The sequence below is a fragment of the Neopsephotus bourkii genome, unplaced genomic scaffold (assembly GCF_033783945.1).
Source record: "Neopsephotus bourkii isolate Nb327-2 ecotype Australia unplaced genomic scaffold, CSIRO-AGI_Nbou_v1 NB_1132, whole genome shotgun sequence".
Taxonomy (NCBI): Eukaryota; Metazoa; Chordata; class Aves; order Psittaciformes; family Psittacidae; genus Neopsephotus; species Neopsephotus bourkii.
Window position 1 is genome coordinate 8,181 of NW_026901618.1, and position 26,402 is coordinate 34,582.

General features: G+C 39.5%; 1 protein-coding gene across 2 annotated transcripts; it reads right to left on the minus strand.

Annotated features, from left to right (window-relative positions):
• Nucleotides 1-284: 284 nt before the first annotated feature.
• On the minus strand, nt 285-26,365 carry GPD1L (glycerol-3-phosphate dehydrogenase 1 like). 2 transcript variants are annotated; one of them, XR_009726848.1, is made up of 9 exons: nt 26,219-26,365; nt 20,847-21,024; nt 19,350-19,490; nt 15,556-15,694; nt 13,740-13,852; nt 5,631-5,864; nt 5,148-5,254; nt 3,034-3,190; nt 285-630 (listed from the first exon to the last, which is right to left on the minus strand). XR_009726848.1 is itself a non-coding variant. In XM_061362628.1 (8 exons), exons 1-8 carry the CDS (start codon nt 26,269-26,271, stop codon nt 3,094-3,096), a joined length of 1,062 nt encoding a protein of 353 aa, XP_061218612.1. In that variant the 5' UTR covers nt 26,272-26,365; the 3' UTR covers nt 285-3,093. The 2 variants fall into 2 exon arrangements, 1 of the variants encoding a protein (XP_061218612.1); XM_061362628.1 differs by having other exon boundaries at nt 285-3,190.
• Between the last annotated feature and the right edge of the window lie 37 nt (nt 26,366-26,402).

A 26,402-nucleotide genomic window follows, 5' to 3' on the forward strand; every position in this document is an offset into this window, starting at 1 on the left:
CGCAGAATTGGTCACTTACCCACCAGTGCCCTCCAGTGGCTCACGCAGCAGCTCAAAATACTGAAGCCAAGAATCCATTCCAGAGCTCAAAGACCCCATCATTTTCACTAATGGACAGAAATGAAAATGCTAACATCTAGATGTCAAATACCTCTTTTTAAAATCCAAGTTCTTGCATGGCAATCTCATATCTGCTATCATTATATACCATATCCATAAAAACCTACATTCTATCAAGTGAATAAAATGCCCATGAGCCATGTAAAATGAGACAGAGACCAAAATGATTCTAAAGACAAAAATGTTTATTCGTACTAACTGTTTAAATGAGTATATAGTCACAATCTTTAAACAAAATCAATACACGTCTAGGGCACACTGAGTAGGTACCATTAGAAGATAACGCCTTCCTTAGTAATCAGAATTTATAAACCAAGCATTATTAGTTACACATTTAGGATCCCTTAACACAGGAGTGAACGCTGTCAGTAAGACTATCCTAGTACCAGGCAAAACAGTGTTTGTAGAACACGATTCCAATCAGTTCCAGGATCATATCACAATCTTTTAGTAAGCAGTAACTATTAGTGGGAGGAAAGTATCTAGTGACAAGTTGATAGTTCTCAAGCACTGAAAAGCAAATACAAAGGTGAAGTATTTATAGAAATTTAAATAAATTATTTTAGTTACTGAAACCTCACTTTTTGTCTGAAAAGAACAAGAAAGTACACACTGGAGGAAAGAATTTCATAAAACCCTTTCCTCTGGATTTGCCTTGGAATAGGCTTCTGTACAAAACAAGAATAATTAAGATTTTGGGGTTTCAGTGGTAGTAGTATTGGAATAATAAAGAAGTCACTTAATATATATATTAATTTACCACATTTAGCTTATATAGCCCTTTATGTATCTTACAAAATGCTACTGTTCTACATACTGCATGTAAAAAAAAAAGTTTACATATTTATGCATATATACACACAGACCAAAGCAAATCAGCAAGGTATTAAAAAGCCAGCAGAATCCATCAGAATACACACTGAAAGCTATGCAGTAATGAGGAGTGTATGCTCCATGTGTGCATGTCACAGTGCTTACAGTCTCAAACCAGCCTTTTAATTGCTAAAGCAGAGTGCTTATTCAAAGTCAGCTCTACCAGCTATTTCCTCCATTACCACAAGCATCTGATGTTACTTAACTTCTGACCATCTGTTGTATTTAGCACTACAGAAATAAGGCAAGATACCTTCTTACACCCCTGAATATCTGAGGACATTCACACGATCTTCCAAAAATGAATGCCAGACAAGAAATGCTAGCACTAAGCTGAAGCATCTTCCTGTCTATACAAAGCTGTCTTCATCCTCACCTCTTTCACTGCAATCCAGGCTACTTAAGGAAGTGTGACAATTACTCCCAGGCATCCTTCTTTGTTTTAGCTAGCTTTGAATGAAAACTTGGAAGCTTCACTATGGGTTTGTGCTCACGATTTCTGGCCTTAAAAACATCACTGAGAACACTGACCAACACTTCTGATACTGCTCAGAAGTTTGGAGTGGATATTCAGAGTGACGGGCATTCATTCTGAGCTCTCTAAATCCTGATGCTAATCCTTGTATCCCAGCTGCAAGAATGAGTCCACTCTTTATGTACCTAGATATATTTTACCCCAAAATCACACCTTAGTACACAAGAAAAGCAAAACAGATTTCATATACCTATCCTGCACAAACCTTCTTACAACAAAAAATAACCAAGCCAACACTACCCCTAAAACTCCATGAAATCACAACTTTTCCAATAGTAAAATGAACCTTCCTGATAAAGCAAAGGTGCCTGAGAAAACCTAGTTGAGATAGGAAATAAAAGAGATGGCTTTGAGAAGCTTCCTGGGAGACTGGTCAATAAAGTACTTGATCAAGGTACCCATTAAAGTTTATCCAGTGAAAAAATAACTTCAGAATTTAACATCTCTGGGTTTCTGGTTCAGGACTACAGTCCAGTTGACATGTCAGTCACTGGCAGGCACTGAAATGAATGGTCATTGTACTGGCACATAGTAACTCTATTGACAACTCAAGCATATCTAACCAGGGAATTTCCCAAACATTCCTTGGAGTGCTGTGTGGAGTGCAACACCTTCCAGCTGATGGTTAAGCTACAAACACAGCATGACAGCTTTGGGTGGTGGATACCTAACAGTATCCTTCCCCACCCACCAAACAATACCAGTGAGAATGACCACAGGCAACTCTGAAATGACCCCTAGGATCCAGGGTTTAGAATCCCCAAGTCAGGATCTCCCACTTGTTTTTGGGAATGCAGTTCTAGAAGAGCCTAACACCTGGGAATGTCAAGGGAGAAACAGAGAAATACAAAAATGTGAGGATTAAAACCAGGAGGGAAGGTAGCGATCCCCCTCTAGCATATTCCCTTTAAAATAGTGTAATTAAAATCTTTAAATTCACTTAGAAATTGGTTTCAAAATAGTCTGAGAGTTTTAGACTTTCAAAAATCATAATGTTCTTCACCAGAGTTCATTAAAATACCCCTGTAGCCCCCAAGCAACTGCTTATTTTGCATTAATATTGCTTAAATTAATACAATCATATCCATGCCAAATATTAAATTGGTTTTCCTCTGTATAGACAATGACAAGTTCCAATAGAAAGACTCCTAACATTTCAAGGTTACAGGCTTGATTCAGTCTCCACCAAAACCAGTGGGATTCTTCTCAGTGTCCAGTGGATTTTGGACTAGGCCTTAATGAGAGACAACAAAACACTGTTGCTTAAGGCGTAGGAACACACACAAAAGTACACTTGTGTTTATACACTGGATATGTAGTGTAACTTTTGCATTGTCTACCTTAAATCAGTTGTATTTTAGCCAGTAAAACAACTATCACCAAGCCAACATGGCATGCTGTGTCAAACTAGGCTGTATAACAAAAAGCAATACCCATTCAGAGACATTCACATTGTTACTGTTGCCTGGTGAACAGCTTTGAACAAATGTTAATGAGACATCCACTTGAACTCAGATATGAACTTGAAAGGCAGAAACCTGCATTAGGATGATGCCTGATTGATTTTATATGTGCTCTGGATGACTCTGAAGGCAGGATATCATCTCTCTGACAGGCTTCCCTTCATAGCAGATTTGATACACAGCAGTGAATAATGGAAACCTGAGGAAACAGGGTAGAGAAAGCAAACGCAGTGAAGTTTATTCTGTAATATTTTCTTAAATGAAAGCTATAAAGTGGGGTTAGGAAAGATCAGTTTCTTTTAGTATTTGCCGAGTGTTAATGCTGGGTTGAAAAGTACCTGCTAAATACAGAACCTCCAAGCATCTCTAAAATGACAATAAGGCATCTCTAAAATGCACAGTCACTCTGAGAAGCCTAGCTAGCTCTAATGGGGCCTGCAGCATTCATTATGCATGGCCCAACCACTAAGTCATCCAGAAAGTTAAAAACAAACTAAAACTACTTGCATCTTTCCTTGATAATCTTACAGTAATACTCATCCATGGTTGAAAAGGATGACTGGCACAGCAGTTGTGCATTATTTCTGAGCAATAATTCGAAAACACAATGCAGAATATGACATAAAGAAACCCAAGAAGAAATTGAAGGTCAAGTTTTTGATGGTCCAAAATACAACATGGATTTTGAAATGTCAGATTCTTCAGAATCAAGGTTGACTGCAGGCTCAGCAAACTCCAAATGCATCTTATGTCTGAGTACATTAAGAGGGCTAGTTCTACAATGTTGAAATGAAAAAACTAATTGCACTGTAAATACCAACAGGCATCAACCCTGCTACCGAGGCTCTTCTGCTGAACTTTGACTTTTGCCTATTTCTGTGTAGCATTGAGATTCTTTCTGGAGGATGAGAGTGCGAAATTTTATTCTTCCTAGACACTTAACTCTGCAGTTTAAAAACACAGCTGGTTTATTGTGCTTTGTGTTTTAAAGCAGTAACAAGAAAGTCTGGGAAAACCACGCTGAAAGTTGCTTTTGAAAGTGTTGTTGAATAGGACCTTTTAGAAAGAACTGATGCATATACATTGGTATACCAATGGTTTTCATAACTTTCATTAAGAAAAAGCAAAACCTGAAGTCTTCCATAATACACTCTATTTGTTGTAAGATAGGGAAAAAATAATCAACTAAACTAATCCCCCCCAAAACAACCCAAACATGACATCCTGTCTCATTTAGGGCATCATTATCAGCAAAGAATGAAGCCAATGTTTAACTAGGTTTTTTTTCTGCAGTTAGCTTCATGCATTGCAGAGGCAGACTTCAGTACCTTACATCCAAAGGAAAACGTAAAAAAATAAGTAACTTAATGTAGCTGAGCCATTAAAACTATACTTTAAAAACTCCTTTGGGAAAAGAGAAAGTAGCAAGGCTTGGTCTCACTGGCAGGCATTTATTTTCTGATTTGCATCCTCTTCAAACAGGAAGGGATACACGCATCCCTTAATCTCACATGGAGACAACTGTGTGCATGTGGCTCTAGGAATCATACATGCTCTGACTTGAACCCAAATGAACAAGCCAGGAAAACCTGCTTCATTTCATACGAGAAAATAACCCCCGACCTGTACAAGCAGATGGTAAGTTTTATCCTACAGCAAACTGGAAACCGTATTAGGAAAGAGAACTGTGCTCTCTGAGCTAGAATTCACGTGGAAAGAAGCAGCCACTCTGTTCAGATGATCACCTATACAGAACCTTCATAAAAAAGCGCCTCTCCTTGGAGACAAGTAATGAATTTACTACAATGAAATTAGCTGTAGAGCGTTTTCATAAGTCTCTTTAGGAAGCCCAGCTTCCATTTCCATGTATTTTATTCTTTTCAAATATTAAGACACACTTGCTCTGCTTTTCTGTGATAGCAGAAGGCAACAATACATTCTGCAGAAATTTAATGTCACCCAACTAGCTTGATCTACAGTAGTATTATTTTGTGGATCTATTCACTTCTCTCTGTGATTTTAACTGGGGATTAAGCTACTCTTACTACAACGATTTTCTTCTTGGCTGTTACCTTCAAGAAGATATCAAATATGCAGAAACAATTATGGACATAAAAAAGGGGCATGTGGAACTGGCTTTATCTGTTCTTACTTACTTTTCCAGCATTTCTTTCTGCTTGAGGATACGGTACACTTCTGCAGAAGTCTGTGGTCCTTGCAGTTTCTGACCATTTAACATTTCTTGCTCCAATTGTTCAATAGACTAAACCATGAAGTGGGAAAAAGAAACAACAGGAGGAGAAGGAGATTTATGATAAAAGTTTTCATAAGCCTGACAGCATCATCTGAATGACAAAAAAAAAAAAAAAACTGAGTTTTTCCTTTCTCAAAAACGATCTTAAGTGAGCATATAAAATATTCTCCTATGTTATTGTTTGTAGAAATTCTCCTTAAATCTGCATTTCCCTCTTTTTTAACACCTTTACTTCCATTCTAGCCTTGCTACACTCAAAAACATGAGGACAGAGAAGGGTTCTCACTCAGCACAGCTAGCATGCCTCAGATAATTGTACTGTTACTCCAACAAACAAGGAGTGTTAGTACTTGCAACAGTGGATTTCACACAGTGAATGAGGTACCTTTCCTGTTTTAACGAAGGCTTCTGCCACACGTCTGTTCCGGCCACCATAACATGTTGTGATGAGATCAGCAACCCCACAGCTCTCCAGAAAAGTGGCAGTAGACACCCGCCCTTTGCAAAACACTCTGGCAAAGGCAATCATCTCCATCAGGCCAAGGCGAATAACAGCAGCTTTGGTATTGTCACCGCAGCAAAGGCCATCACAGAACCCAGCTCCTACCGCTACTATATTCTAATGAGAAGAGACAAACCAAATGGCAATGAGTTAATTATTGCTTGCAGAATTGTATGAGACACCAAAACACACAGTGCAGATGTCCTTAAGAAATGCAAATACTTTACTATTCTAAGACTCCATCCTTGTTTTATTGGGGTTTGGGTTTGGTTTTATTGTTTTGGTTTGGGATTTAGATAGCTATAGGATAATCTCTACAAAAGAAAAAACAAACAAACAAAGATGGCAAGTCTTATATTACTAGGTTTTTCAAGGACAAAAGCAGAATAAAAGCTCTGGAACAAGCTGCCCTAGAGGCTGTGGAGCTATTATTATTGACTATCTTTATGAACAAACAGGTATTACCACACCCAAACAAAGTTTTATCTAGATTGAGCTGTTCCTGCCCTGAGGTAGGGATAAAGTTAGACCGACATCCCATAGTCATCCATATTTTCTTTATGATTAAAGTAATACTGAAGCACAGAATCATTTGTCAATTTCTATGGTGATATGCTAAGAGCCCAAATTCAGCCAAGCTAACAGAATTCAGTCCTTTTAAGTATACAGAGTTCCTGTATCAGCAATAGTTAATCAAGGATTCTCAGAAGGTTCATGACACAGGATTCTGAAGAAAAAATGTAGGGTTTTCCCCCCCTCTTCAGACCTGGTGACAGCTTCTACAAAGCATGTGCCGTTTCTTCATGAACAACGAGCTATGCAGACCCTTCTTCAGTTTATGAACATAGAGATTAGTTGAGATATGTTTCAGTGATTATAAAAGCTATTTTCTGGCCTGGAAAAGAGAGACTAGCCAAGATTAGTTTGCTCCTACAAAAAAACAAATCCACAAAACAAACCCAAAGCCCAACAACCCCTACCAAAACATATAGTAATACCTTTCAGCATGTGACAATAGCAGCAGTAACCTTCAAGGAGAACTAACATTATGGCACCTAATACAGCACTGAGTGCAGGGAAAAAAACCACCAACCCAATCAACAAAACCATCTGTAACTACTCCTGAAGAAACAGCAACTCAGAAATTGATAATGAAAGTAACAAGCTGACTTTCAACCGGTTTTGTTTGTTTTTTGGACTGCAAGAACCAAAACCTGCAGGTAGCTGCAGTGTGGCCAGTCATGACTAGATGGATCTGAATCAAATGATGTCAGAGGACAAGTCACTGCTTTTTGAGCAGCCAGCTGAGCTCTGAAGGTGACCATAAAAATTGCAGACAGATACCCCAACATCAGACATGTAGCAGCAAATCAAGACTTTTAAAGCTGGTGCTTCAGATCATCCTGGCTTAAATGCTGCTTGTGGTGATTCAGTCAGGGCATGCTTTCATCAAATGCCTCTCCCAGAGCAACCTCCAATATATTTTCATTTGGTAGCAAAGCAAGAAGAAGTCAAACAGGTATTTAAGAAGTTTTCAGATGGGATAACCCATTTAAATGGAATGTACACATACACAAAGTCTGCGAGTGTTTAGTGCTCAGCTAAACCCAACAATTTTTGAACAACCTCTAGACTTTTTACATGTACTTCTTGAACACTCCAATACTAAAGCTTTCCCTTCCCTCCAATTTTGCCTGCTTTGACTTTGCTTTCCACTTTGAAGCAGCCTATCTGGCCATAACTTTACAGGATGATTTGGCCTATGGTATTTTGTTGTCTACTTCCACCTTTTGCGATGTTTGTGTTTGGAGCAACAGGAATATTGTTTTAAGCAAGTCACATCAAGACTAGTTACTTCTGAGGAAATGGGGTGGGGAAAAGACAAGCTGCGAGTCTAACCCTGAAACACCAAACTCCTTGTTTGTACAATGTCCCCATTGTACAGTCTTAAAATTAGTTTGCAAATAATGAGGAAAAAAAGACAACTGGTTATACTCTGGAATACCCACCCACTCCTAGGAGACTGCTTTACGTGGTCTACATAACCCTCGGGCCACAACTATTATTTTACAGGGTCTACCACCTGGTTTTACTCAAATCCTTTAAGAATCTGTGACAACTCTCCTGTGTCTAATACGCTCCAGAGAACTGAACTACACCACATTGAAAGTTACACCTCACTGAAAGACAAGCCACTCCTTTTAGAAATAAACCAACACAAAATCTCACAGAACTTGAGACTGAGTCATCATTCAGTCCAAAACAAGACCAAACCAGGCAGCTTGGTCCTTGACATTTCTGGCTGCAGGCACTAAGTTGAGTTTGTTTCAGGAAGATGCATAATGATCTGGTACCCGGAAGCTGGCATTAGTCCTAGTCATTTTAGAACATAAGCAAATTAACACACAGGAGCCTAATGGCACTAGCACTGTAGTGATCTTCTGAGAAGCAGACTCTGGGGGAGAATCTGTATCTATCTGGTGAAAACATTGTTCTGTATCCGACACAGTTGATCCTGAACACTGCCACTGCCAAAGCCTATACCTGAAGTTACAACAGCTCCTGCAAATATACATTTGTGTACACTTCTGTGAGCTCAAAGACTGACTGTATTTGCATGTGTAACATGGGGATTCTGAGAGCCCAATAGGCAAGTAAACTTCAGCTTACATACAAGTTGGTTGTTCCAAAGGCTAAAAAATACTGTCACAACACCACCAAGATGAACTGCAACACAACATTTGTCTTGGCCTGAGGGATTCAGAGCTCTCAAAGCCACCTCACCCTTGAGCAAGCAGATTTCCTCCATCTCAGCATTAACAGCTTTTTTTTTTTTTTATATTAGAGCACCCAGCAGGCAAGATACACAGGATGATTTTACATTCCGTATGGTTTTAAACTACTAAAACACTCTGCACTAACAGGCAAGCTTTTAGCTGATCTGGTATCCAGAAGCTGGCATTAGCCCTAGTTATTCTAGAATATAAGGGAGACCTGATTCAGTTATTTTACAGTGAAGTTATGCTCCAGAAGAGAAATGGTAATGCCAGGCAGTTCTCACAGTATGTGTCAGAACAAATGAGAGAAACATCTTTCACTTGCACATGACTTGACGCAAACATGCCATTTGTGAGAGAAGTCACAAATGCAAGGTCAAGAGATGACCATGAAATCAAGGCTAACAAACCTGCAGATTTTGCTGACAGATGTTCTCTTACACAGTCAGCCAATACTCAGAAATACCCAATTTCCAGTCCTACTCTGTTTACAGGTTTGTGGAGTGCTCATGAAGACAGCATCCGAGGCCATTTCTGAGGCAATCATTACCTCTCCATAATTAAATGGATCATTAGAGTAGTTCTCTAATGCAATAGCATTAGTAGCATTTTAGTAACAGAAATACTAATTCACCTGGGATGTCCAGACTTCCTTGAGGTAGTGTCAGCTCAGCACAGCCTGCTTACACATGAACTTGGAGAAGCAATTTGCTTCACATCATGGCTAAGAGAGGTCAGATGAAGACTCAACAAATAAAAGACAGTATCAGCAGGACTGTCAGGGAGGTTAAGCATAAACTGCTTACTTGCTTCCAGCAAACTTGAAAGTAAATAATGGATTTCATTTCCACTTAATGTCAGGAAAGAGTAATTGCCACAATCAGCTTCTGTAGTACCTAGACTGACTATCCAACAGTGACAGACGTAGACCACCTTGCAAGACCATCTTTGTAACTAATAATGCACATAACCTGGTAAATAATAAATCATCATTCTACTTCTTACTTCTTTGCTTAAGGTTAAGCTGGAACCATAAGATTTAGAGATGATCCTGAAGCAACCTGAAAGGCAACCACATCAACTGCTCCTTCTCCTTTCTGAAGTAACTGTTGTTATCTGTCTTGGTCCTTGGTTGCTGCCACTTGAGGGTTTTTAACTCTCCAGATATCTGAACACATACACAAGGCAGTGGAAGCATGGCCATTCTGCCATATCCAGAGATCAGTATCACATCCATAAGCACCCAGGAGTATATCTGTACATATGCACAGCTACTCATACTACTCTTACAGTGCTGTCATAATCTTTAAACACTTCCTAGGAAGACTCCATCATATGGCAAATAACAGCTGGAACCTGTAGGTGGTCTTAGATCACACTGCCTGTGAAGTCAACTGGATACGCTGAAACTGAACTATCCAAATTTGAAGTTTGTTAATTTCTGACCTCAACCCTTAGAAAAGGTCAACAAATAAATGGGAAACGTGCTCAGGTCCTCAAAAGAAAAAAAAAAATCATCATAGAGAAGAACATGCCAAGAATGCCAACAAGTTCTTTTAGACAGTAGGTCTCCCTCCTCAGCATTATCAGGATCACTGCTTTGTAAAGTGACTACCATTGCCTGTTCAGCCAGTCTCCAAGATGACACAAGACTGCAGTTTCTATACTTAAGTATATTTCCATTAGCCCATTGTCACAAAACATAAATGCAGTAAATGAAGTGGATATTTAATATATATATGTATATAAATAGCAAATGAGTACATGTTCTTACATGATCACTCACCTGCAATACCTATTATTACAGTTGGAATTTGAATGTTTCAAAAACCAAATTTCAAACCTAAATTATCATTATTGTAAGGGAAAGCTGTGCTCAGAGGACATTCTGTTACCCTTCTACATTTGTTCCCAACCTTTAGTTAAGCATCCACATTGAAAATCTCAGCTTAGAAAGGCTTGCAGAAATAGAGAACAAGGCAAGTGTAGGCTTTTAACAAGATCTAGTGTATTATGCCAGAAATACCACAAAAGTTTGCTTTTCCCAAGCTGGTATTTATAGAAAAAAAACACAAGCTGGGAGAATATACTATTTCACATAGTGTACTATTTCTCACCCTTTAAATATCAATACAGGAATTGCTTTTACTATTTCCACTGCCAAAAATACAGTTTGGCCTGGCATGTGTGCTTCTTACTTCTGTCCTCTAAGCTGTAGTTTGCAGAGATGCTGGCGACATTTTGAATTGGCACTGCCAGAGAAAGAGCACTGTCATGTTCTGAAACAGGAATTTCCTCCTTCCAACAAGTTAAATAATGCTAATATTTAGTACTTTTTCATGAAGTAACTTTCCAAGTTTAATAAAGCAACTGTTAGCTGACAGAAGCTACACTTTAGATTCTCCCCTAAAACCAATCACATTAAAAGATGCTTATTTTTCACTTTTTTTATAAAGATGATCAGATTAATCACAAAAAAACCAAGTGCTTGTTGCTACCCTTAGCAAGCAATTGTCTTAAGAAAAAGAATGTACAACAACTAAGAACAAAAGCTCAAGTTTACATTTCATTATTCACATCTGAGCTTTGCATTTTGCTTTGCACAGGCAATAAAAACACACCCATCTGCTCAATTTTAGTTTCTACATTTTCTTTCAAAGGCATAAACATGCTCCCAATGCATTAATAAAATTTTCAATGTTTGAGTTCAGACCAGCTCAGGAAATGATTTACAGGCTGTCAGCACAAGGGTTAGGATCACACTAGAAAGGGTTTTAAATGAAAAAATTACTTTTAAAACCATAATTTTAATAAAAATGGGTTTGAGATTAAGGAAGGACTGTATGTTTAAAAAGCATCACCCATGCTTGCATGGCTGATATATGCCACTTTATGCCAATTCCTGACTTTTAATCAGGCAAGAAAGTCTTTTTAAACAAGCTAATCTATCCTGAATTCGCTGTTTGTTCAGAGCTCAAATCACCCATTTCTCTGGAAGTCTCAACTCAGTGAACAAAATATACTGCAACAAAGCCAAATTACCAGAGCATACAGAATATACACAGCTTTTTAGAAATGAAACTGGAGAGTTCAGTCTGCAGGATGCATGATGAATAATGAAGCAGAAGGGAGGAACTAAACAAGACTATAAAGAAAACACACAAATTTAATCTCAGTTTCTTTCCAGGTCAAACCCAACAATTTATTCAAGTTCTTCTGCACTTTCAAAGATACTGGTATCTTGCCTAGCCTTTACAGTGAATTTTCAATGTCTGCTGACTAGCTGCCCAGTTTGATGGGCACACTCATTTCTAGCATCCTTTCACAAGATTTGTCTGGAAAAAGAATGACCTGGGACAGAACTCTTTTATCCAGCAAGAACTGAAGCTAGCCAGGTAACATCAGGCTGAGCAGATTTCAAGGAAAAATAAAACTGTAAAACATTCTGACTAGTTCCATGGGTCTATACACAGGGATTTCTTTTCTGCTAACCTCCCAAATCACCACATCACTGTTTTAAAGTAATGGCTTTGGAGACAAATTACACATTTTGCAATACTGAGAAATTTCTATAAATACAGTAAGTCTAAAGTATGCATGTTATACCAAAGCGTAGCACATTAGCCCAGTGCATAGAGTCATGATCTCCTCAGGACTTCCAGTATGACAGCTTAAGAAAAAAATTACCAAGAAAAACAGTATGCCAAAAATTATGTTATTATTATATCTATCAGTCTACTTCCTGTTAAGTAGAAATCAGAACTCCTTAGCTTAAAGACATTATCCATTGCTGTGGTAGCTTTGCAAGTGAATAGTGTAGATTGCACATAATTTTAACGGAAGAAGAAACAAAGCAATATAAAAGAATTACAAAAAAAAAAAATTTAGATAACCCCCACTAAATCAAATTATCTACTAAACCACTACACCTATCAGAAATACTTCCATGATAGATATCAGATAGTGAACTACAGTCCTGTTAGCAAGGGTGCCAGGCAGCTAATGACTTCCTTTCACAAATGGCCTGCAAAATCACATGGAAGAAATAGCAAGAAGACTATGTTTAAGCTCTGCTTCCTGTCAGCATCAATTATGTTAACAAAAAAACCTCAGTAACTAACTGTCCAAAATAACTTTTTTCCCATACAGTTCATCTCTGTATGTGGTTATCCACAAGAACTTTATGCAGTGCACATCCACAAAATATAAACCATAAGAGTGCTTACGTTGTGTAAGTCAATGAAGAAGGGAATAGGTTTATCACTGGACACAAAGGATTAATGCCAACTGTTGTGGTTTAAACCTAGCCGTAAATCAGACCACGCAGTCCCCTCTCACTTCCTCCCTTCCCCCCCCCCCCCCACCTCTGCTCCCGGAGGGCCAGGGAGGGGAATCAAAAGAATGCAACTCCCACAGGTTGAGGTAAGAGCAGTCCAGTAACTAAGGTATAACACAAATCACTGCTGCTACCACCAATAATAATAACGATAAGGGAAATAACAATGGAAGAGAATACAACCGCTCACCACCCGTTGACCGCTACCCAGCCCCACTGAGCAGTGATCTAGCCCTTCCAGGTAACTGCCCCCAGTTTATATAGTGGGCATGACGTGCTGTGGTATGGAATACCTCTTTGGCTAGTTTGGGTCAGGTGTCCTGTCTCTGCTTCCTCCCAGCTTCCCCTCCTCCCTGGCAGAGCATGAGACTCGCGAAGTCCTTGGTCAGAATAAACATTCTGACCAGCAACTAAAAACACCAGTGTTACCAGCACTGTTCCCAGGCTGAAAGTCGAAAACACAGCATTGCACCAGCTACTAAGAAGGAGAAAAATGACTGCTACTGCTGAACCCAGGACACCAACATATTTTTTCCCCCTTTCGTTTTGTGAATACACTTGCAAAAAGAAAAAGGGAACGAAAATGGATTCAGAAATATATTGACTAATTTGATGAAACCAACACTGGTTTCAAGACTCTCTGTGAGCTAAGCAAAAGATGTAGAAAGAGAACCTGGGAGATGATAAGACAAGCATCTAAAAGCCAACTCTTAGAACATGCTGCTCCCCAATTTCCCATATGGTTATTCCAGAAATGTTATGGAGTATTTTTATGTAATATATAAAGCACAATAAACTGAATTCTTTAAATGAAAATACCCTCTTTTCTATAAGGATCACCATTCCCTTTGTGTACAAACTGCAGCTTGTTAATCTTACCTTTAGAGCACCACAAAGCTCAACTGTATCTGCATCATCTACTACGGTTATTCGGAAGTTCGGAGTCTGCAGGAGTTCTTTGAAGAGAAGGCCATTTTCCAAGATTTTGCTGCCTGTTGAGAGAGAGAAAAGAAGGCTAAGAAATGAATTATTTATTTGGGTACTACTTAGCATTTCCTGTGCAAGCCAAAATATTTAAAAACAGAGACAAGATTTTTCTACCTTCATCCTAAACAGAGTCCTGCTTTAAGTGACTAATGATACATTTACATTGCACTTCAAAGCTCTGCACTGAGTTACTCTGGACTACTTTGTAATTCATTGTCTGCTCAGCAACAGATTCTCAAAAACAATTCCATTAATTATCTGTACTCTTTTTTTTTTGATCAGTCCCTTAAAAAACCCAGTTAATAACAAAGAAAAGCTGAATTAAAAATACAGCAAATGCAATTCTAGCCATTACTTCAAGGCCTGAATTCCAGAGAAAAACCTGCTGATGAAGGCATGTCAAGACTGTTTTATTAATTAAGCATGTTATCACTGGAAAAAGTCTCTAAGCAATAAGAGATAATTCAACCTTTCAAAAATAAGTTCACTACAAAAGCTGTTAATGAAAGGTCATAAAGCTAAAAATGCACAAAACTGTAAAAATTAACACTAAAAAAAATAACATGAGCTCCTTGCTATTATGTACGACTATCTGTAAGCATATACACACAACACACACATATGCCTGTCTATATACTGTGAAAGCCAAGACTAGGCACATCCTTGTGCTGCAAAAGTATGCATCCATACAGAACTATGACAATGTCTAGCTTTTGGGGAAACTGATTATTCTGAGAAATACCTTAAAAAAAAACAACAAAAAACACCAAACCAAAAAAACAATCCAAACACCTTGCCCCTCTACTCTGCTCTTGTGAGACCTCACTTAAGAGTACTGTGTACAATTCTGGTGTTCTCAACATAAAAAGGACATGGAACTGTTGGAACAAGTCCAGAGAAGGGCCACAAGGATGATCAGGGGACTGAAGCACCTGCTGTATAGGCTGAGAAAGTTGGGGCTGTTCAGCCTGGAGAAGAGAAGCCTGCGTGAAGACCTCATGACAGACTTCCAGCATCTGAAGGGGGGCTATAGGGATGCTGGGGAGGGATTCTTCATAGACAAGGGGTAACGAGTTAAAACTTAAACAGGCAAAGTTTAGATTGGATATAAGGAGGCAGTTCTTTACTGTAAGGGTGGTGAGGCACTGGAATGGGTTGCCCAAGGAAGCTGCGAATGCTCCCTCTGGTGTTCAAGGCCAGGTTGGACAGAGCCTTGTGTGAGATGGTTTAGTGTGAGGTGTCCCTGCCCATGGCAAGGGGGTTGGAACTAGATGATCTTAAAATCCTTTCCAACCGTAACTATTCTATTATTATATGATCTGTGATCGTAACACCTGAGCACAGAACATATAATTATTTATTCATATAAAGCCATGCAGACAGAAGAAAAATCTTAAGCACAGTAATAAAATAAAGTAGTTTGTTATGTGGAGGGTGATAAAAAGAATGCTTAAGTGTTTCGCTTGCTAAGGTCACAACCCTAGTGAGACTAGGTAAAACTGCACCCCTCTCTCTCCTTCTATTTCGGTATTGTACTAGTACTTTTGGAAGTGTTAACATTTCAGGAAATTCAGTATTAAAATAAGAAGAACTCAACAGTTTCTGATAACAGCCAGCTCATGTTGAAAACAGTAACATGTGAGCTACCTGCTGTGCAGCTGTGAGGACAGGAGTATATTTTAAACATTTTTATTACTTGGAACAGTACCTATTGTGGTTTCACAGAATTTCTCTGCTGCCACCTCATTAGCAATGTTAGCTCCCATCAACACACTGATGTCTATTCCCATCTTCTCTCGAATAATGTCAGAGATCAGTTTGAGTCCCTCCGGGCCTTCATCTATACCCTGCAGCCAAGATTAAATGGAATTACTAAGAAGTCATTCATTAGACACAGTAGAGAAGAAAGCACATCACAATTAGTCTTGTCCATGGGTGAGAAGTACAAGGCCTAAGATAGAGACTAAAGATAACATACTTGCTACTAGTGAAACTGCTGTTGTTGTGACTCCTTCAAGCAGTCTTCATTAAGAATTGGGACTAAACTCTAGATAATGGTAATAGCTAAAACCTCATCTTAAGAGGTGCTGAATTTTCGTCTTTCTTAGTTCGGAATCCCAGTTGTTTATTATCAGTGTATCTTTAATAAAACCAGTGAAGCATCACCAATCCATCAGTTGTGAATCAGGCCTGCACGTGGATTTGAAACTGCACCAGAACTCACAAAATGGCATCCCAATAACTTGTTTTGGGAAGAGTTATCTGAATTGAAATATCAGGGGAATTCCCTTGTATGTAATGCCAACAACAGTTTACAAGTAGAAACCCAGTTTAATTGTTTTGAATACTATTACAAATGGAACAGCTATTTACAAGACACACAGAAAGCTGAACAGCTGAGAACAACATCTATGGACAATCTGCAAAGCACGAAAGCAGGGGCAGAAACAGGACCCTGAACAGAAAAGGATCACCCCAAAGATTAATGCTGCAATGAAAAGTCTGGTACCCTGAATTGCTGCACCAAGAATTCCAAATGAGACCACCTTCTTCTCACAAAATCTTTTTCTCCTAGCTTGCTAAATGCAGGCTCCTTTTGCGTTTTCAGAACCAGACAAGCTACTGAAATGGTCTGTCTTTTCCACCCTTTATCCAGTGCTATTTTTTAATGCTGGGAAGTCAGTACTTTTAAGGATTGGTAATTTTAAATTGTGACTTGAAAGCAAAAAGGCAGAGTGGTCCTCTACTGCTTCCAGATACACATCCACAGACATTTGTATGTTGACAATAGTGATCAAGAGGCATGAAGAAATGCCAGTATAAAACCAGACAATTAGGCTAATGCCTGCATTTCTAATGCTTGCATTTCTGCCTTATTTTTCAATATGTACCACTTAATGCACAGCTCTGCCTTCTCACCTGTAATGAGCCATACAGAAAGGATGTGAAAACAAGCACACATATACATGTTGTATTTTTCCCTCGAAGTGCCAAAAATATCTCCACAAAACGGAGCAAGGCCCCTACTCCTAAGCAGACAATTAATAAACAGGAAAGCATGCATACATTGGGAATAACTCCAAAAAAAATGTGACTATGTACACAACAATTATTCACCCAAGTGAAAGGAGATCAGAGATTTAGGTGCCAAATTCTGCTCCCCTATGAAACAGATGAAATTTCTGACAAAGTCAGAGAGCTGCACCTGTTTCTTGCAGAGTTAAATCCAATACTGAATGACAGTGACAGGAGAAAAAACAAACACCGAGCCCTTCCCCAAAAATAAGGCTCCAAGTTGGGAATTTCCACTAGGCAGCAATGATCCCCAGGCAAGGCAGGCAGTCCAAATCTGTGATCTTACTGCTTGCGTCCTAATATGCCTGAGAGCAATCCCTGGGGCCCATGTATATGTAAATGAAAATGAGACTGATGTGGAGGCTGCCTGAAGAATGTTTTGAATGACCATCTAATCTGCTTCCTGTGCTCACTGATGTACTGCACCACAAGCTGTATACAATTATTCCCGCGTATCTACTCAATGATTAGCTTGTTTTATTTAGACACCCATTATAAGAACTTATGTAAAGCAACACAGCTGCAGAAGTTTCAACAGGAACACAGATTAACTTATTTCCCAAAGGCTTTGTTTTATTATTAAGTATTAGGCTCTGCTTGAGGATTAGACGGTCAGAAAAAGGGGAAAGAAAAAAAAAAAGACTAAAAGGACTGAGATGCCACGCTACCAACTTGCCAAGCAATTTAGAAAGCACAGAAACAAGATCTCCCACTAATGATGTTTTTAAGAGCAGAACTGCAATTTAACTGCCAAAGTTAATATAAGCCACTTTAATAGCATTAGTGTTGAGCATAATGAGACCACTAAAATATGACTTCGATGAAAACAGCATGTATAAAGAACCTGCAAAAGTAAAAGAAAGAATGCATTTCTGCCTCTACTACCTAGTTTCACTGCTGCGTTAAATCTCTGCCCCTTCTTCTTAAATGACATCTTTAATGATGCCCAGTTATGCCTTTTCATAAAGGCTAACATGTACTTTGCATTCACCTGTGAAAAAAAATGCAGTGGCCTCACATCATTTCTTTTAAAAGACCACTTACTGATGCAGTGTCACAACGTGCCAGTGGGAAGCTGCCTGGTATTCAACTCAGCTTTGCATGGCAGGTGCTGCTATTTTACACACAATAAACTAAGTATGGGCTTCCTGTTATGTTGGGGAGTTTTTGTTTGTTTGAGGTTTGGATTTTTTTTATTTTCCAACATAAGTACACTCCCCCCCTCCTTTTTTAAACATGGGCACTTATCAACACTGCACTGGTAATCAAAACCCCAAGCAGTAATGCTACAGGAATTCAGGCCCAGACTCTGATTTCAGATATGCTGACATAAATTCCCATTTGCTTCACTGAATTCATCAGTTATTTCTGTCACTGAGGGCACGAGAACATAAATCATGTTTCACAAACTAAGGAAAGTTTACCTTGAGTTTGCAAAAGAAATAAGCATAAATGAACAACTTGAAACTTAAGGGCATCTAGGACAGTTGTATGGGTTTGATGCTATGCATTCCATTTTTAATATCTCCTTGTTTTATTCTACAATACAAAAAGCTTTTTCTGCAAAATGCACACTTCGGAAGCATTACTTTTTCCTACATCTCAACAATGTATCAGGTCAGCAGTGGCCAAACAATATGGATTTGATGGGTTTAGTTAACCAAACCAAAAGACAAGCTTGCAGTAAGTAGCAATACAGGGTTTTGTTCTTTTTGAGCACAGCTTGATGTAATTTTTCAGACATGACTGTAAACAAGGGAATGTGTACTCCAAAAACAGCCTACTCTCAAATAAGTACAAAGCAACAACAAAACAGAATTTTCCAAATCTTATGGGAATAGCTTGTTCTTTGCAGCTCATCCACATTTAAAAATTCTCCTGCCACCAAAACTACAAACACTACAGTGAAACACTTCCTGCACCTATGCCCCCTCCTATTTCCTATGCTCCAGTTGTCTTTTTTGGCAATGCTGACCAGACTCTCTTGTTGCAACATAGTATTCGACATGAGCAAAAGCACTGTCCTCTTAATCACCTGAAACTCTCTCAGCCATTCTAAAATGATCAACTCAGTGTGTGGGATGTGCGTTAACAATTGAAGAATTATGCCTGTGCTCTGTTCTTCATCTAATGATGCATTTGGAAACAATCAATAGAAGATTGGAAAGCTTGGTCGTGCAAAAAAAAAACCATACACTCTCTTTTTACAAGCCTTGCGAACAGCCTCATTCTCCTCCTCCTGCAAGCCTAGCCAAAAACAAAGCACTGCAACCAAGCCACTAATGGCAGATCTTACATATAGAAATGCTCAATGGAACAACTGCGTGAATAATGTAACGGGACTTTCCAGCTCAAAATACCATGCCATCTTGGGTTAGAAGATTCCATTACTTGGTCTCAGTTATTAATAAATAGTATTTATTATACCTTTATGAGAGTTATACCAAGCGCTTTCTTGGGTACTCGTCCTGTGATTTCATCGCAGACTTTATGAATGAACTGATGAGGAATGACAAAAACCAGCAAGTCTGCATCCTGTACAGCTTCGTTAAGGTTTGGGACAGCAACCTGTGTAATTATGGAAGAGAAAGGCCACATAACTTCTTGAAATTAACACTACATACAAGTATTATCCGATACATAAATCACATTTTTGTCTTATACCGAATGCTACAAACTATTGTGCTTCATCACTGAAAATGAGCAGTAACATAAACTTCCCAGAAAATCAAAAGAATTCAAACTTTCAAAGAAGCTATTTTATGTCTTAAAAGGAGCATCTTTACAGCCACCAACATGGTTAGTGCCATGAAAATTCAAAATGTTCCTTAACACTTAAAACAATACTTTGAGTAAGAAAATATTAATAAGAAGCTGCCATCTCTTTGACATGTTTTTTTTTTTTTAAATAAAGTATTGCATGCAGAAAAGTAGTTTCTTTACTTAGTTCCTTATACACTCTACTTTCTTTTCCAGGCCTCTTACACCTATTAGTTTATATTCTTTCTCTGCACTCACAGATTCTGTTTACCCTTTAAGAAGGTGACCTACTTTGAAATCACTTGCCAGACTCCACTCTTCCTAATACTTGATGACCACTTTAAAATAACAGGTTTAAAATTCATCAATAAGCTCTACAAACTGATAAAAGAGATTAAACCTGAATGAGCAGAAAGTGGGCAGCAGAAACACCGCTTCTGGGAAATGGCATTTCAGCATTATTGTTAAAGTGAAATCTGCAGTGCACAGCAATTCGCATTTTTCCTGCCCAAAATCTCTATAGGAAAAGGCTGTAGCAGCTGACAATTCAGTAACACCAAGAGTCACCAACTGCCCACTGACCATCATGCTACACCAACAAAGAATAGATGCAGAGACCCAGTGTCCTGCCCCAGCAATGCCACATCTAACACTCTGATATGGCTGCGCATAGCTGAAGCTCAACTGAGAACCAGATAAACTGCAAATGCTTTGCAGTCTGCTTGAGCAATACTCGTAGTTCTCCTTCTGTAATACTCCCTAATGATTGTAGAGTGTTTTAAATCCTCTTCAATTATCACTGACCAGCCAGCACCCTTCCAGTGCCAAGGCCAATTTATTTTTTGTACTAGGTACGATCAGAGCTTGTTATTGTGCTTCTTTTGCTTTCCTGTACAGAAGCTGAAGTAAATAAATGAAATAGTGATACTGGGAAAAAATAAGAAATAATAATAATAATAATATAGAGTACAGTGCATTGGATTTGCCTACCTGCACAATTGCAGAATTTTACTTGTTCAAATCTTTGATCTCATCAGTAAAATAGCATGCAGTCTCAAGTATTATAATCCCTAAAGGTGTTAGCAAAACAACTTTCTACCTCCATTCACAGCAAGAGCAATATCCCCTCTGCTCCATAACTAGAATTTAGCTTCTGAGCCTTACCACATTATCTGGAAGCTTGTATCCAGGGAGGTATTTTACATTTTCATGGTCATTATTTATGATCTCTGTCAGTTTTCTCCCATTAATAGTCTCCTCGAAGACCCACATCTTCACCGTGGAAGCAAACTTCTGCAGTTTTTTTACATTATTGCCTATGATTTTGGCAACTGCAGAACCCCTGCAGGAAACAAAAATATTCTAATAAAGTTATGATTTTGCTCTAAAAGAAAGAGATTGTCTTTAAAATTAACAGAAACTCACAGCACTTTGACCTAGTAAAACAAGTGGAAAAGTACACTAGTCATTCACATGTGCTGCTCCCTCTCAAGTCTACCTAGTGCAGGTTGGACTGAAACATTTATTGAAAATATCCTTACTTATTTTGCCTGCTTACTGGCTATCCAGTCAGAGTTTGGGTTCCTGTGTTTCCACAAATCAAATGGATTATATCTTCAAAGCAGTGGTAAAAGTGACATACGTAATTGGGAAAAAAAAAAAAAAAAAAAAAGAAGTTAATTTTTACCTTTAAGGAACTGGAAGCTTTCTTTGCTAAGGTGACTGACTCAGCAGTTGCTGTGCAATACTGACATGCATTTAAAAGCCAAGAAGCTTTTCTATCCTGCATAACTTATAAGCTTTATGGTTATCCTGCCAGCCTCACAGAATTTAACTGTTGCAACAGCATCCTCTGAATTTGCAGGCAATTCCATTACTGTTAAGTTAGCCCCATTTCCTCCCCAGGAACAGCACACAGTGAAACCTGTAGGACAAGGATCAATTCCATTGCTCAAATTTCTAAACAATGATGATATCAATCAGAATTACTGAAGCTACATACATGCAGAGCACCTAAAGCAATCCCCTTTCTAGCCTGAATGTTGTGTGAAAGAAAAAGATGACATTTAGCAAACCTCTTAACCTAACTTCCTTTCCTGGGACAAAAAGGTGGCTCTATAATTACTAATAACCTACTAAACAGACAAAAATAATTTAGAAAGATGCAATAAAAATACAGAGTCACCAATCTAAGTCTTATATGTATGTTTGTGGAAATGCATACTTTATTAGGAGGTAAGGACACTTGAACTTTTCCAATCTAGTGATACTTACATACTCCCCTAAATTTATTATGGATATTGCTTGTAATAAACTCGTAGCTGGCAACTAAACCAACCAGATTCATTCCGCTCCAGGAGCTTTTAGTATGGCACAACTCATTGTGCTGTATTCAAAATGTGTGCTATTGCAGGCCTAAGGTCACTTTCTAAGTCATGGCAGAAAATGATTACAGTATGTATCTTAAGCAGACCTTCAGTTAAACCAGAAAACCGTATGTCTTAAGAGACTGGAGTTTGTTTCTCTAACAGTGCTTCACACACTACAAATTCCCCTGGGTTCTGAAGTGATACAGAAGCCACAGTTGTCAACCATCTCTTATCAAGCTCTTATTCTAGGTCTGCATGCACACAGAGTGGTTTCCGCTGCAATGATAGACAACTCACCAGCTCATCCCCAAATTTCAGATCCACACAAACAGTATGAATCTCATTCAACACAACACAGGTACTTGCTCCTCAGAAAGCTGTTTGAGTTCCTTGAACAAAAAGCATGTTTACTACTGCATATTTATATACAAAGTCTGGATCCTGGCAAATCACTGTCTTCAGTTTTGAACTTCACATTCCATGTGCTTAATGTTGATAGATAGGACTGATTCAGCAACTGTCCAACTGGGATTTTGAAACTGCTTGCCAGCATAAAGTTTGGCAGTGTGTACTACTTGAAAGGGACATTAATTCCATTACTATTTAACACTTGAATGCCTCAAGCTGTCTTTTTTTCAGCCTGTGAACATAGTATTGTAGCAAAGATTTACTTTCAGTTCCTGAATTCAAGAAGATTCTCCTGACTGGCTTATCTGGCTCTTCATTTCATGTTATGTTGCAACAACTGCTGTAGAACTGAATTAAGCAAGGTGAAACAACTGTCACCAAGTGCAAAATAGCTCTGTGTAAGGTGAAATACCAGCTTCCCACACCTGTTAATTCAACAAGCAAGCCTGTATTCTCTTCAGTGCCACAAATACTCAGTGTTCACTCTGAAATAACATACTGGAATATATGGCCTATCTTGTATACTCCTGACACGAGCCAAAGGAACAGGTGTGAGCTAGGCTATGAGACCTGGTGCCTGCAACAGTGCAGTTACACAAGAAAAACCATAGTGGAAGATTCCCTCACCAGTCTTAACCCTGACATGCTCTGAAGGATGGTTAATGCTATTCAACAGCAGTTCTTTTCCTATGCCCAAATACAATCACATACATTTATTTAACACCTCCGAAGAACTGTATCTGATGCTCGCTGAGGAAGGCCACTCACTTTGTCTCCCACCCTTCACTGTTTCAGTGTATCTCAGTTGGTCTGCTTTCTCCTCATCACTTTAAAAGTAAAGCCCAGAATCCAGGAACTCCTAAACTTGCCCTGATACCAGAATCAGTGGAGGTTACAATATAAAAGTGCAAACAATATCATTAGTTCTAGCTCTACACCACTCCCCCCTGTAAAAGTTTTACCTCCAATTTTTCTACAGCAAGTTTCTAGCTGTAGGGACTCGTGTCCCAGTAGCTTCCCTTCTCATTCCAAACTCTTTCTGTTCAAGTTAGGCAATCAGATTAATTAACAACTGGTTCCAGCAAAAGACAGGGATAAATTCCTGCTGTGCACACTTTGTTTACTTGCCCTGGAAGAGTTATCAGAAAAGTGGGCTATAGTACATGTCTGAGGCAGCTTTTGCTGAATCTGGGCACTGCCCTAAATCCTGAGTCTCCAAGGCATATTCCCAAGGCGTGCTCTCTTCACGTTCATGAAAGCTTATTTTATCCCCTATCTTAACAATCCCAATACAATTACTTACCCAGCAGCTGAGTAACCCTAAGTGGGCAAGGCCAGCAAATAGCATAGCTCCTGCTCTTCCCTGCCTTGCAAGCAACCTGTCTTATCCCTGTCCCATGATCACAATTTTCCAACAGGTGCTGAGTGACCCCTGCCAAGTCAACTTCATTGTTAAGGTGACCTTCCCTCTAGCGAACCTACGAAACCAGTCTGACTGGAAGGAGTTTATCATCCAAGGTGATTGGCTCAACCCTTCTAAATGGTTTCCATCCTGCCAAGCTCCTTTCACGTTTTTTTTCATCCCAGGTAGAGGTTAAAGTGCTGTGAGAAGGCAAAGACCTACAGCTACTGGCACTTGTGGGACTCACACAGAACCCCACGGTCTCCAAACTGCTACAAGATGCCAAACCCCACCCAGTTCAACTACTTACATGCTCACAATTTAGCACCTGGCACACACTTCTGTAATTCAATCTTCGAAAATACATAACTCCAAAATATCAATGATCAGATGTATATGAATGCTTCAGTTTCTTTCCATTTACCTGTTTTTGAGCTTTAAATGCTTTCATTTTAAGACCACAGGCCCCAGTTCGAAAAGGCACTTACATGCACACAGGTATACAACACAGATTTAGTTCAACGGTTGCATGTATTATCGAATCACAGTGCTCTTCGCAGTCAGGGTTTGGCGTCTGTCATCCCTTGGACTTTGAGGAAGAAATCACCTACCTCTCCAATAATTACTGTTTTCAGAAACTTATTTTTTGAGGGAGGAAGAGCAGGAGATGAGAAAGCTGTTGCACATCAAATAATTTGCAATTTAGGGTTTTTCAAATTATTTTGGTTTCTGCTTTCCTGCCACAATGCTATCACATATGAAATAAGCTATAAGTTATTTGAATACATTCATCCCCCTAAGAAGAAAAAAGATGATGCCCCATAATGGCATTATCTCTTTCTCTCAGCATCATAGATACAGGCATTTTGCCACCCAAACATCCATCCCATTAGGCCTGAACTTTTCTTGGATCAGTTAAACTGATCCAATAAGCTGAAAACAAAATATATATGCACGTGGTTATCGCTACTAGGTAATATCTACAAATCCTTCTGCTTATGCAAGTGTGTTTCGCAATGAAACAAATATAAATGCAGTCAAACTTCTCGTAAAAATTCTTTGCTAGATCTCGAGTATGAAAGAACAGCAACACTACTCCCAAAAACCAGACAGGGTTAATTGCGTACTTTCCTTCTGACACACACTGCAATGCACAGTATCTCCCCGTTTGTTTTACAAACTAGTGCAAAGCAAGCAGGAGATGCTGCGCTAAAACATCAGCCATTCCCTCAGCAAGCCCTCACAAAACAAAAATAGCAGCAGCTGCCAGGCTGTAATTGCAAAACAGCACCAAAAGCTAACTGGATGGAGGGAGCAGAGAGTGAGCAACAAGTCCATGGTCACCCTCACAGAACACTAGTAAGTCTGGTTTAATAAAACACAATACCTTGCTCTACACCAAATTCCCCCCAGTTTAGATTTAATGTCTTAAAAAACAACGTTATCAGAAATAACACATGCTTAGTGCTTGAAGTGACCAACTGTGAATATACATTTATGTAATAGATTGCAGTTGCCTTATACATTGTAAATAGGGATGCAGGGTAAAAACAGTGGCGATGAATTGTATAAAAATTGAAGACAAGACAAATGATGGTTAATGTGTGAACTTCTGAGATTATTAGTAAACCCATCACTTTCAGTGAACACAAGACTGAGTTTATTTAAGTCTAATTATAAATTAGTGATGGGTGCAGCAGTAAAGGCATGTCTAAAGCCTTCACTGCGCCTCAGCACAATCAACTTGAAAAGGAAAACATACCTCAAATAACTTAATAGTTTTACAACCCTTCTTTGAGCTACCCTGGGAAACACTAAGATGGGAAAACCACTTCTGGAGCTAAGTAGACGTGCTACAGAGCCCTACAGACAGTACTAAGCTGCTGAAATGGACATTAAAAACACATTCAGCATCTTTAATGTTTACATCACCTAACACCGCATAAACCACACAACAAACACCAGGCTAGAAACAACCCAACCTAACTTCTTCAATGAGCAGACAAGTGCCTACAAGCACGCCAAAACAGGGCGCTCGATTCTGCCGCTTCTTCTTTCGTTTACTTCAGGGCAATTCCACTGCCTCTGAGGGATACCCAGGGCTGGAGAAGCCACCCCGTATGTCACAGCCACAGACCCAGCCCCACTGGCAGATACCGGAGACACCACGTTTCACCACCAGCACCCGGGGCCACCTCCACCCCCGAGTAGAGCGCGGCCACGACGCGAAATCCTCGAGCTGCGGGCAGGGGCACGACGGCACGGGGCGGGAAGCGACAGCAAGGCCCGGGCGGGCACAGCGTTGGGGAAGGGTGGGCTGGGGCCGCCGCTGAGGTGTCAGCCCTCTCAGCACTCACCAGTTCCCCGAGCCCACGATGCAGACCTTAAGGGGCGCCGCCGACAGCGCCATGGCAGCACCGCCCACGCCTTGCCAATGGCCGCGGCGCCGGGCTCCGGGAAGCGACCGCCTTCACGCTACCCCACCTCCGCCGTCAACAGATCACCCTCACCTCTCTCCGCCCCTGCGGCCTGCCGGGAAGT

Excerpts from the sequence above, each read along its gene's own strand:
- GPD1L (XM_061362628.1), bottom strand. The coding sequence starts at position 26,271 with ATGGCGCTGTCGGCGGCGCCCCTTAAGGTCTGCATCGTGGGCTCGGGG. Across the intron at positions 15,695-19,349 it reads TTGGTATAACTCTCATAAAG|GGTATAGATGAAGGCCCGGA; the intron begins GTATAATAAATA and ends TCTTGGCTGCAG. Across the intron at positions 5,255-5,630 it reads CCTTCGTTAAAACAGGAAAG|TCTATTGAACAATTGGAGCA; the intron begins GTACCTCATTCA and ends TTCATGGTTTAG.